The sequence below is a fragment of the Nyctereutes procyonoides genome, unplaced genomic scaffold (genome assembly GCF_905146905.1).
Source record: "Nyctereutes procyonoides isolate TBG_1078 unplaced genomic scaffold, NYPRO_anot_genome, whole genome shotgun sequence".
NCBI lineage: Eukaryota > Metazoa > Chordata > Mammalia > Carnivora > Canidae > Nyctereutes > Nyctereutes procyonoides.
The window spans coordinates 31,780,474-31,794,151 of NW_026575142.1; the positions used below are offsets into that span (position 1 = coordinate 31,780,474).

Genomic DNA, 13,678 nt, shown 5'->3' on the forward strand with positions numbered 1-13,678 from the left:
GGCTGGCTTAGACCAGAGAAAATAAGATTACCATGAAAAAATAGGGCATTAGCCATAAAAGAGATTTCCTTAATTCAGAAGGGAAGGAACCATAGGAACTAGAGGGAGACAGGTTGATGGGGTGCTGGACACATGAGGACACTCAGGAGACCATTCTCCTCCCTACTGGAGCAAGCTCAGGAAGGCGTGGGAAGGGGTGAGGGCAGCCCAGCCTATGTCATGGCTGACCATGCTACTTGAGGGGGCAACCTCTATCTCCAGAGCCTGATTGTTTGCAGCTCTGCCTCCTACTTTATTTGGAGCCTGAAGTCTTTGCTCATATGACACAAATTTCATATCCATCCCCAAACCGCATCGGCCACAGCAGTAGCTTATCACATGGAAAAACTGAAGGTGAGATAAGAGCACCTTTTTCACATTGTTTCTATGAAAGAAAGACAAAATTATTTTCCAACAGGCATGAAGTAGGGACACCATACATAACACAGGCAAGAAAAATGCTCCAAAGATGCATCCTGCTTGGGATAAGGCTGCTGAACCCACAATCTTTTCCTGCTCCTTGAGAGCAAGAAAGCAGAAAGTCCGGGATTGTGAGTTTTCCTTTGTATGTGAAGACATGTAATGAAGACATGTAAAGAAGACATTTTCACTGAATAAGACTGAATAAGACTTAAGTGCAGGCTGTTTTGTCATTCCCTAACTCTGTCCCAGATTCGATTTCCCAAACCTGTGTGCACCAGAACCCTCTGTTGTGCAAAACCCACCACATGCACCTACAGTTTAGTCCTGCCTATGTTGACTTACAGATGAGAACCACATTGGTGGATATGTACTGACACTCCCCCTTTTATAAGGGAAGAACCTCTTGATTTCTAATGTTTTATATTCTCCAGCTTATTTGCTTAATGTTAATATTCCTAAATCAGTTTTATTTCTGTTAATATCTGCCTGGTGGATCTTAATCTAGTAAGCCATATAGTTTCACCCTTCCTGGGTATTTATGTTTTAATTGTGCCCTTTGAAAGTTATAGCATGATTTTTAAGACATAATCAGAGAATCTTTAGTCTCTTCACCAGTAAAATCTATTTTGCATTTACTGTAATTACTGATACTTATAAGCAAATTACTACACCTTATTCTGTGATTTCTGTCATTATTTTTGTTTTCCTTGTTTCTCTTGCTTCTACTAACAATTCCACGAATTGTTACTTGCCCAGTTTTCTGTATTTCTTTTCCTGCTATGCTTACAAGGAAGCGACACTTCTATCCCTAGACTATAAGTGGTCACTCTAAAATGTTAAGGTGCACCTGAGTTTACAAGTGTCAGGTAAGTATACCTCCTCCTCAGAACCCACTTCCATCTCCCAGGGACTTTAGTGTCATCCTGTTTTTACCTCCAAATCCACTGCCTATGGTTTAAATGGTTAATCCTTGAATTTACAGATATATTTACCAATTTCTGTGCTCTTTCTTGATCCCAGTCCTTTCTTCTCAAACTTGCCTTTTTATTAACTGATTTTTATTAACTAATTCAAATGAATTAGTTTATCAAATGATAAATATCAGCTCATCACTTAAATATGGCAGGCACTATTCTAGGTGTCAGTGATAGCAAAGCAAAAAAAAAAAAAAAAAAACCCATGTCACTGTGCTTGCAGCATTCATATTATAGTGGGGGCTTCCGTTCTTCTTGCTTCTTGCTTCTTGCTTCTTGCTTTGGGGCACTTGGTGCAGTCGGTGGAGTGTCTTACTCTTGTTTTCAGCTAAGGTCATGATCTCAGGGTCACAAGCCTGAGCCCTGTAGGGTTCCACACTTCCTAGGGAGTCTGCTTGGGATTCTTCTCCCTCTGCCCCTTCCCCCACTCGCATGCACGTGCACTTTCTCTTTCTCTGAAATCTTTTAAAAAAATAAACTACATGCTTTAGTTCTTCTGCTAAGTATCTGAGTAGTAAACTCTGTCTCGATCTACATTTTATCCTCATCACTGAACAACAGTTCAGCTGGAGCTGCAATTCCAGGTTCAGAGGTAATTTACCTTCAGATTACTCTACCAGCTTCCAGAATTTGGTTCCTGGTGAAAAGTGGGCTTTTTTTTTTTCATCCCTAAAGGTTTATTTTTTTATTTGAGAGAGAGAGAGAGAGAGAGAGAGGAGAGAGGGCAGGGAAGGGCAGAGGGAGAGAGTGAGTCCCAAGCATACTCACCACTGAGCGCATAGCCCAACATGGGGGTCGACCTCATGACCCGAGATCAGGACCTGAGCTGAAACCAAGAGTCTGATGCTCAACTGACTGCACCACTCCAGTGCCCCAAGAAGTCAGCTGTCTTTCTAATAGGCCTTCTCATGGGTTGTTTTGTCATTTCTCTTCTTATTTTTAGGACTTTGTCTTTTGATGGTCCTCAGGTTTTACCATAATGTATTTGGATGCATCCTAACCAGACAACTTGTTTTTAAAGTAACTTTTCCCGTCTTCCTTAAAATTTCCACATACTATGGAATAGATACATGCACACACAACACTGTGTTACTGTAATTTCTCCCTGCTTCACTCCACTTTCTTTCAAAACACAAAACAAAAAGCACATTTACCAAATAATATGTTTAGAAATGACCTGGTCTGGTCATTACATGGGTGCTTTACATGATGCTGCCACATACTTACCGGAGTTCTGGAGAATTTACTGTGCCTACTTTCCAGATAAGAAAGTTAATCTTAGAAATGACAAGACTTTTCCAAATGACACAGCTAGTGAGCATTATAGCCAATGCACCAACTCCACAAATCCCGTGCCCTAAATACACTATGCACCCTGCATCCTGTTTCTAAGCACACACATTTAAAAGAACTAGAAAGGGACAAGAAAGGCTGGCCCATCATTACAGAAATGCAAGAAGAACCATTATTGTCTGATTATAAGTTGAAATCTCACAAATTAGTCAACAGGCATGGGTATAGTAAATAAGGCAAAACATCCAGGGCATTTTTTTTTTTTTTTGTATCAAGAACACCTTATTTTATGACACAGCCAACAGAAGAAATCATCTGTCTGTGCAAGCAAGGACAACCTCACTCTCAAATCTGAGCATTACCTCCTCTGAATCACCTTTAAACACATCTAGCCAAGGATCACTCATCTCAGATGTGGTTAAAATTAACTCAAAACCAACCACATGGGTATTGATGGGAGAAAATAGTGAAAGCCACGGTTTTACCTGTGCTACTTCTTCAAAATCTTCATGACGTTTCTGCAAAGCTCTGGCCCGGTGAAGAGATTTCCCCACACCTGTATGTTTGCTCAGAAATGCTTCTCCATGGTTCTCAATCCAGTCCAGCACCTACAATAAAATACAGGTTTATGTGTCATAAAAACATTGTTCTTCCTTGTTGAAAGGCTAGGGCTGCCCACTGATACATTGTGTTGTCAAAACTGTAACAAACAAGAAGGAAAGAAAAAAACTGGAAGCAACTGGACACTAATCTACACATCTGATCAGCCTCCCCAGTGAGCGTTTCAAGAGCTCGTACTGGAAAAGTGTTAAGTCTGTCTCTGTATAAACATTACCTGCAATAATGATTAAGTCTCACCTCACTTTATGCACAACAGAGCATCCAAAACTGAGTGGGTTTTGGATAAGATAGTGGTTACCAAGCCACAGACAACCCATTAAGTCAACATTTTTATAAAGCTCAAAACTTCACAACTCAAGCAATTCCAGTTTAACTAAGAGTTAATGCTTTTGTCTCCTCTTTAGAACAAGCTGAAAACATAAATAAAACCTAAGAAAACAAAACATTTAAATGCCTCTGTCCTGGTCTTTGAGGATAATTTATTCTGCAAACTATGATGCTGTTGTGAAAGCTAAACATTCTATGAATTTAATTACTTAAAAGTTCTCATAAGTTGACATCCACCACATAAAAAAAGGGAGTAAAAGCTAGTCAGTGTGGTCTATTGTTTCTAAGTTCAGAGTTGATACCAAATAGTTCACTGGCTCTCATACTTGAGAAAACACCAAAAACCGAAAACATCCAGCAAAATGTTTACACGATCATCAAATGTACACTTTGCCTCTTTCTGATGGGGAAAAGATAACCAGCAAAAAAGTCAGTGATATCTTTCTCTAAAAACTAAAACTTTAGGTACAAAGTATTTAAATATTTGAATACATTTGTTAATGTACTGCTGAAGGCCACCTCTCATGTTTAGCATTTAGTAACTATGGTAACCGTGCATATGGATTGAAACAATCTCGGAGGGAAGAACCAACTAGGGCACTAGAGCAAGACAGCCAGGCAGGACAAGGTTCTAGAGGAAAACCTGGAAGCAGACTCCTCACAGCAGTGAGGCAAAATTAAAGGGGCCTTAACTTGGGATTCATTGCTATGAAAAGGATCCCTTGCCCATTGTTACCTGCACTAGAGACAGATCTGCTGTGGTGAAAGAGAAAGAGAAAAAGAAAGAGAAAGAGAAAGAGAAAGAGAAAGAGAAGAGAAAGAGAAAGAGAAAGAGAAAGAGAAAGAGAAAGAGAAGAGAAAATGAGAGAGAGAAAGAAAAAAGAAAAGAAAAACAGAAAAACAAAAAGAAAGAAAAAGAAAAAGGAGAAAGAAGAAAGAAGAAAAAAAGAAAAAAGAGAAGAAGAAGAAAAAAAAAAGAAAAGAAGAAGAAGAAGAAAAAGAGGCAGCTGTTAAGAGCCAGTTGTCCAGGGACTGCTAGACTTGTCATCCATTGCTCCAAACCAGTGACCTTCAGAAGCTAAAGGTCTGACCGAGGACCCTTTCTGCAGAGGGTTTAGTAGTACATGTAAATAAAATAGCTTGCAAACCTGAATAAATTGCTGGTGGTCCTCTTACAGACCCTGCAGAATTAGCAGAAGTTCGGGAGGGGAAGGGGCACAGAGATTAAGCCTTGCAGCAGGTGCTCAACCAGAGTCACACATCCACCTTATTACTATAACTTATTTCTGAACCTCCTTTGCCAACACCACCACCAATCCATGAGTCATTTCACTCCCAGTCCTCCTGAAGGCTCTCGTGTCCACCCTCCATCCCTAGCTCCTGCTATAAACCCAGGGTCTAGCTGCGTATTCCTGGACGAGTTCTTCATCCCTCCTGGACTGCACCTTCCTAGGTGCTCAGTGATTGTGATGGTTATGAGATCTATGCTAAACCCGTTAATACCAGCATGATGGATATACAATGTGTGTACCGTCCCCATCCATAAATCATAGCCTGTGCCAGACTTCCATCTAATTTTGAGCTCTTTGGTGGCACAAGCTATAATTATCCATTGCTTTTCAGTTTAATATTCTTAAGTACTCTCTACACCCAACGTGGAGCTCAAACTCATGACCCCAGGATCAAGAATCACACGTTCCTCTGACTGAGCCAGCCAGGTGCCCCATTCATTACTTTTTAATTAATGTGCTTAGTATATTATTCCCTTTCTTGAGATGGGGTGGGAAATGTGTTTTCACTACCATTAGTAAATAGTGCTACATTCATGCCAGACGTCAAGGCACACATAAAGCTGCTGAGTTGTTTACATGAGTCTCTTAATTCATATTATAAAACACAGATCCTGTTCCACTCCTAAGAAATGTCCACTGACAACTTCAAGAAGTTGCAACCTCAAAAGATGGATACAGTTAAATGGAATGTGCCTCTGGGCGTGAGGCCAATACCACACAGGAGACAAGGATCAACCATTTTACACTTGAAAAGAACTTGAAAAGACTCTATGCTACAGTCTACCTGCCTATCAGATCTCTATGAATAGCTAAGTGGCTTTTCTTTTTAACTATAATGTATTCTGTATTTCCTCAACTTTACTGTTAAAGGAAAAATTGGTAAGCAGCAAACCTAGTAATCACTGTTAATTCAAAACAGACTTGAAATAAGGACACAATTTCAAAAAGTAAAAGGTGAACAAACATTATTTGGTAGAAAGGGCTGAGGAAACAAAATACACTATTTTTAAAATAATAAAAATTTGGTTTTTAAGCCTAAGAAAAAGTCAAGAAGCATACGTTGAGGGCAGCCCCAGTGGCGCAGCGGTTTAGCGCCGCCTGCAGCCCAGGGCGTGATTCTAGAGACCCAGGATGGAGTCCCGCATCCGGCTCCCTGCATGGGGCCTGCTTCTCCCTCTGCCTGTGTCTCTGCCTGCCTCTCTCTCTCTCTCTCTCTCTCTCTCTCTCTCTCTGAATGAATAAATAAATAAATCTTTAAAAAAAAAAAAGCATACGTTGGAAATTAAAGCTATTATGAGCCAACAACTCAGACTTACAATTTTTCTTTTATTAGTGGTTCCTTTGGACAGAATTGTAAATACCAAGTGAGAATAAATTTCTAGCAACCGTGAAATTAATTCAAAGAAAATGTACAAACTCCAAAGTGCTTTAAAAATGTACATTTTTTAATTCAAATTCAAATCAAAGAAAATGTACAAACTCCAAGCGCTTTAAAAAAAAAAAAACAGTGGTAGACAATTATGAAATCCAACTCATATTCAAAACCAAATTCCCCATGAGGCTTTTGCTTCTTTTACAAGTCTGTGAACACTTCCCAGATTGCCAAGGAATCCTGAATCAATGTAGGTGTCCAAAGAGTATTTCAAAGACAGCTTGTTGGGGTGGGGGGGGTGGGGCGCAGACCCTGCACCTCGCTCGCAAGCTGCGGGACGCGCCCCGAGAATCTTTTCCATTTAAAACATAAAAATGCTTGCAAATGAGAGGCTTCATCAACCTAACCCAGCCAGTGGCTTCCCCAACCTCAGCTGTAGCCAGCAGCTGTCATTTGTCTTGTGACCCCCCAACCCCAGAAACAAGGCTAGCACAGGATTTGCTGCTCTGCTGCCAACTGGGGGTAAAAGACAAAAGGCCACCTGGTTCCTGGGCAGAAGAGCCAAGCGGTGGGGGCCCAATGCCACCTCTCTCTCTGTGCAGAGGATGTGAGAGCTCCTTCCTCTGTAAATTAGTGCCCCCTAATGTCCAGACACAGCAACAGCCCCAAGAACAAGTCACTCCAAAGCAAACCACCTGTTGGTGGCACAGCACAGATACCATCTCAGCATCTAAGTCAAAATGTCAGATGTGCAGGAAACCTCACATATTGTTTAGCTTAACTCCCTATTTGCAATTACAAAATAGATCATGAGGATGCCAAGTATGATTATGCTCATTTCTTACCTAATAATCCTACTGTTGTCTGAGAACCTGCTGTTGCACCAAGTACTAACCTGGGCTATGTGTTCCCTGAGCCATCCATCCTCACAATGAGCTGGGATAGGGGAGGCACAGCATATTCCCACTTCACAGATGAACACACAGGACCAAGGCCCCTCAACTTCCATGTGGAAGAGCCATACTGAGGACAAAGACCTAGAAAGTCTGGTCAGAGAGTACATTCTTTTAACCTCTGGTCTACCTGCCTCTTGAGCTGGCTCAGGTGCCATGCAGGTGACACAATGAGGCCTGGAAGGAAAGAGCTGTTATTGTTTGCAAACAGCTGGGGGCTCCTGGGCAAACAATCTCTGATGAAGTGACTATGTTACAACGAACAGTAAACACTACAAACTCTCAACTCTCAGTTAAAGGCCATGGAAACCAGCTGGTGCTGTCTCCCCCAACTCACGTGAGAGAGCTCTGGCCATCTTGCATGACCTGTGTAATCAGTGACAAACCCCTACAATCTAACACTCACTGTTTCTAGTAATGGCTTCTTTAAGAATTTGTGAATAAATAGTACACCTCCATCAGAGGAAATGAATTCTCACAAACCTGGGTCTCAACAATAGACTATTTGAAGTCCTATGTGAAGACATTTTTCCTTCAAAACTGCCTGGAATAGCCTTCTAACATCATCACGTATCATGTCACTGCAGGTAGCATCATCTATTGAAAGATTAATCCATGCTATGCTTGGGACGGCAACACACACAGGTCCATAATCTCTTATCCACAAGAAAGCTGAAACAGCTCTGAAATTCTAAATATTTTTTTCAAAACTTGGTCCCCAAAATTCATTGGCAAGAAGATCTGACTCCCTTAGTATAGAGTAGAGTCCTTGTGCATTTGGCTGCAGAAAGCTCTATGTTTTCCTTTAGAGTGTGGCCGATGGCCCAGGCCCCACTAGAGTGTCCTGTATCACACAGCATATGCACTCTGTCATCTTCCTAAAGTTTGAAAAACCCTTAACCCCTCAACACACCCATCCCCAAGGGCTACAAAAGAGAAAGTGAACTCTGATTACTGTCCCTATTTGACAAGGAATGGAGGCTCCGGGAAGAGAAGTGATTTGCCCAAGAAAGAAGATCAAGAAAAGAGATTCATGTGCAGGTCTTCCCAGCCCTAAACTCACACTCTAGCTCATCATTACATTACATCATGGCTTGTAGATATTATATGCATGCTGTAAAAATATTTCTAAAATTAGAGTCCCAGCTCTAGGTTGGCTATTTGTACAAACTAGATAAGATCTCAGACTTAAACAACTGAGAACACACAAAGCCAGTCTGGTTTTACTGGGAACTCCAGATTCAAAGAGTATCTGGGAAAAGTATCCAAATACCTGTGAATTCCAGGTACCATTTTAAAGACACATAGTCAGTGAATAAATGTTTTTTGTCATAATAATGGGAACTCCTTCTAAGTTACATTTTTTCAGTTGATAAAACACAAACACACCAAGCGAGGAAAAACCAAGGTAATGCTAAAATATTCTAACTAGGTTTTTTTTAATATAAAATCAGATTTTTCCAGTGGCAAAAATTAATTTCCTCCCTGCCCATTCTACATTCCCTATAAAACCAAAATGAATCCAGTTTCACTGAGTTACTTCCTTGTTTGACCACTGTTGGTTTTCATTTAAATCACAGGAGATGCCAATCTAGAAACAGACATACTGTGTTTCCAGGGCTGTCTTTTTCATTTTTTTCCCAGTGCCATTTTTAAATAGGTGCTCTTGAAACAATCATTTAGATCAGAGCTTTCTTATCAAATCAATGGTATTTTAACGAATATAATAAAGATGAGTGATTAAGCATCATTAGTTTAACGAATATAACAAAGAATGAGCAATTAAGCAACATCAGCAAACAAATCCAGTTTCCTTTAGATTCTTCTCATTCACATTTCATTCTTTTTTTCAAAACCTCTTATCTGTGTGGCCCTCAGAGATACCAAGGTAACTGTGTTATATACATCTCCTTTCCTCGAGGAACTGTAATCTTGTAAAAGCAGATTATTTGATAGTCTAATAAATGGTATAATATGCTCAGATTTAGTGTTTAGTATCTTTGGGTTATTGTCAGGTATAATTTTGCCAGGGCATGAATGTGAGTCATGTCTATGAAGGTGTTAGCTGGACTGAGGGAGTAAGTATAACCAGCCACTCTCATCCTTGTCATCTGCCTACCTTGCACATGCGTTTTTAAGGGTGATTATACTATCTGTGCTCTAATGATTTGTGCAAATGCAGGGGTTACATAAAGCTTTGTATCAATCTCAAATATCAAGGGTCTGGTATACAGGGAAAATGAAGAGTCCTGTAATAGAGGCACAAATAACAATTGCCGGGGTGCCATGGACATCTTCACGGGAGTGGTAGGGCTTGAGCTGATTTTGAAGGATGGGTAGAAAGTTGGTAGATAAAGGATTGGGCCACAGGAACTGCAGTGATGAGCTCGAGACACAGAAGGGCAGGTGGTGGAGAGGTGACCTCGTGATGAAAGCTTGCGACTTGGTTCTATGTAAGCTATGGGATGCCACTGAAGAGACACGATGGACCTTGACTGAGTGCTGTAAATTGGTGCCAGGGCCTGGAGCGACCTGTGAGTGGCTGTGAGGCTTAAGTGAGGAACACATGTGTGGCACCTGGCTCAGTTCACTGCCTTGTGAGCTTTCTAACATGAATGTTTCTTTGCTCTCTTACCTTCACATCCAAGCTGTTGAGCTCATGCTTTCCCCCACCTCACTACAGTGTTCATGCCATGCACTGCCTGTGTGGTGTGCATTTTGACTTAATGGGCAGTGAGGCAGTGAGGGGTGGATGGCGTGATCCTACATGTGTTAGGAAGCGTGCCCTGGTGGCAGTGCTGAGTGAATTGGAGGGAGTGAGACTCCAGTTGAGGAGACCAGGAAAGTCCTACTGTGGATGCCTGTGCATGTCAAGGGGGAGTCTTGGAGAGCAGAAGTGTGAGGACCATAGGGCAGCAATCTGTATTTTAGTCACTGGTGTTTCCCAAGTATCTGGGACTCAGTTCAGTATTTGTTGAATGAGTGAACGGACGAGTAGATGAAGAAATTTAAGGAATGACCCAATTTGGCACCTGGGTGGCTCAGTGGTTGAGCATCTGCCTTTGGCTCAGAGCATGATCCTGGAGTCCCAGGATCATGTCCCGTATTGGGCTCCCTGTGGAGAGCTGCTTCTCCCTCTGCTTATGTCTCTGCCTCTCTCTCAGTGTCTCTCATGAATAAATAAATGAAATCTTAAAAAAAAGAAAAGAAAAAAGAAATGACCCAATTTTGCTTATTAAAGATTCTTTTGGGTTACATGTATCTTCATTTATGCTGGAGTTGAGGCAAGTTGGCCTCATTGGAAACAAGTGATCTAACTGGGAGATCTGCTCAAAGGGACAGAAGCTTTGTTTGATGTTGGAGAATTAGGAGTGGCTGAGGAAGGAAGGGATCATTTCAGTGCTTGGGGATTTTGCAGATGTGGTAAGGTCTCTAGTAAAGATGTTTGCCACTTGAATGTAAAATGAGAGTCTGAAATGCAGCAGGGTTCTGAAGTCAGGATCTACCAGAAGGCAAAGGAAGAGGTGTCAGGTGCATAGAAAAGCTATTTTATAGGTTTGCCTTGGGTCCTAGGCTGCTGTCCTTATGCTACAAAAGCCATCTCATCGTAATGCTTGACTCAGGAGTTCTTAGTTGGCATCACTTACAGTAGACCTAGCATTTAAATGAAGGTTTCTGAACCTGATTGTCCTTTGCTCATTAATTTCAGTTAGGAGGGTTGGTTTTTCTTGTCCCAATCACCAGAATCCTTATAGAGCTCTAGCTATTTAGCATTCTCTTCTGTTTACATTACCATGCTCGCAGTTTTGGTTGTGGCTGGTGATAAGAATGGTTAGAGGATTGCCATCTTTTCTGGGAGCTTCTCCGTTGGGATTAGGGAGTACTGGAGGGTAAGTGTTTGGTTAGGGATCGGGAAACGGGGCCGATGGAGGCTGGTGCTCATCTTCCTGATAGGTTAGAGCCAGCTTTATTAACCTTTTGTGAACATAGGGAGAGACTGGACGGTGAGGGTTATCTTAGTAATCAGGCTCAGAAGGAGCTGAAAGCCAACAGTGGGAGTTAGAAGGGTGGGAAATGGATGAATCTCTTCCCCCAAAGCAGATGGAATACAAGACTGCAGGATATGTGAGCTGGCAGGACAGGAAGCTGGAGCCCAGGGGCCTCCAGCCCTTGAGGACTCCTATGCTTCTTTGGGGAGGACAGCCTACTTCAGGAAAGCAGTGTTCTGGGGTCCTTCCACCTTGGCCGACGTGTTGGAGTTAACTAAATGGCACCAATTTGAGAGGCAGGCAGACTGAACCAGTGAGTAGGAAATGGAGTTTGAGATCAAAGCACTACGGGCTACTTCCACAAGTATCACTCCACCTGAACAAGTGCAGCAGAAGTGATGTTGTTAGAGCAAACTTAAGCTTGCTCTAAGCTGAAGACTACTGCTCAGCAGTAACACAACCAAACATCCACTGAGGGTTGCTCTAACAGTGAACATAAGGTAATGGGAGTATGTCTATTACTAGATCATCAAGAAATGTGGTATTATTTTATTTTTCAGCTAACAATGACAAAGGTCTCTGCTCGCTAGCAGGTAGCACACACATCTGAGTAAGTCATTTCACCACACCCCTCCAGCCTTGGATTTGGACAAGAGGTAAGGGGCCATGCAATGGTAGCACCTGCCTCTCCACCTTGGCAGCTGGGTATCTGAAACACCCTCGGTATAGAAACTACAAAATTCCCTTTGCTTGTTTAAAAAAAAAAAAAATCAAACACTAAACTGAAATCATTCATGTTTCAAAGATCAAACTCCTCATGCCACCCTCCCACTGTCCCCTGCCCTTCCTTGAGAACATGCTGCTGATACTCTGGCTTCTATTCTTTCAAAGATTTTTCCACAGACAAGTATGTACTTTTTTGCAGAGTTGTTTCCATAAAAAATGTCATCATTCCACACCTATTGTGCAGGTGGTTGCTTTTCTTTTTTTCCAGCAGTATTTACAGACGCTTTCTCATCACTCAAAACAATCAAGCAAAAACCACTTAACCACTTGTGGTATCTAGTTGACTTATATTTTTGTGGATTTTGTGTTCATCTTACAAATTTACCATCTGCTAACAATGTTTTCTAAAGGACTACTATTTTTTTCCCATTTATTTTCAGTTTACCTCTCCTTGTCTATACTCAATACAGCAAAAATTTCCACGTGTTATAATTGCTTGAGTTTCAGAAGCATGTTTTTGGTTCTGACATCCGACGGACTCCTTCGAGGTAAAGTGCTTGCTTTGCTTAATCTTAACAACTTCGCTTCTTGCTCTACAAGTCAAGTCTACACAGCAATTTCCTGTTTGCATAACAAGCCAGACCATTCCAGATCATTTAATCAAAAGAACGTTTCCCATAAAGAGCAATTATCTATTTTCTATGGAATGCTAATAGGACCATATATGCATTATGTGTATTGCAAGACACTTTCTCCTGCTCACATCCAACCCAACCTACTGATGCTTGAGGGGGAAAAAAAATATAGCTTAAAGAACTGGGGTCATAATTATCATAATTACCTTTCTACATACAAAATCTAATGTTTATTGTTTTCAAACTCAAGGGCATTAAGTACTTGGTGCCAAATTAGATGGCTAGACTCCTCCACCTATCCTAAAAGGTGCCTCCCCCTGCCATAAACTGTCTGGTGGATTATTCTCACGTGCCTGGTGCCCCATGGAGCCATCAGAGCTGGGGTGATGGTGTAAGAAGAGGCTTTGCTGCTGCTTTAGACACAAGTCCATGAATGTGTGATGAATACTTGATCCAAAGGACAGAGAGGTGAGTGGGAAAATTCTTTAATAATTACATTGAAACTTAAGATTTTATGGTTTGTGAAAGTTTTTAGACAATTAGGAGAAGCTAATATTCATGCTTTCAACTATAGCACCTCATTTCTCACAAATAACTCCCTGATATTGACTCCTGCCCTGTTCACTCCCTGCTCTATGTTCTTTCCCTGGCAATTATCCTCTTTGATTAAAATAGCATTGCAAAGAGGCATGAATAATATCAAAATGATCATTTCTGAGGCAACTGGTCTATGCAATCTTTAGAGAACTCAAAACCTGTAAGTAGAACCAAAGTATTTTATGTGAAAATTAAAAATTATAGAGCAATTTAAAGTATTCTGAACTCACTAGACTCATGTGAAGAATGATCGTCAATAAAGTAGAGAATCTATGTGTTCATCAGAACACAGCACAGCTTTCTACTATCTCAGCCCCCTGAGCAGGAAAGCCCATTGGCCTTTGGTTGACACTTGGGGGTAGTGAAATCTGAACCTGTACATGTCTGAGCAACACTCTGGGGCTCTCAGGTGCTCAGGGAAGGGCAGAGGTTTTCTT

General features: G+C 41.3%; 1 protein-coding gene across 4 annotated transcripts in view; it reads right to left on the reverse strand.

The window, feature by feature from the left end:
• Nucleotides 1-13,678, reverse strand: part of TRIO (trio Rho guanine nucleotide exchange factor) — a 360,632-nt gene that overhangs the window by 178,918 nt on the left and 168,036 nt on the right. For all 4 annotated transcript variants that reach the window (XM_055308019.1, XM_055308020.1, XM_055308021.1 and 1 more), the window contains one exon: nucleotides 3,215-3,337. In XM_055308019.1, coding sequence (XP_055163994.1) covers nucleotides 3,215-3,337 — 123 coding nt within the window. The remainder of the gene's footprint in view (nucleotides 1-3,214; nucleotides 3,338-13,678) is intronic.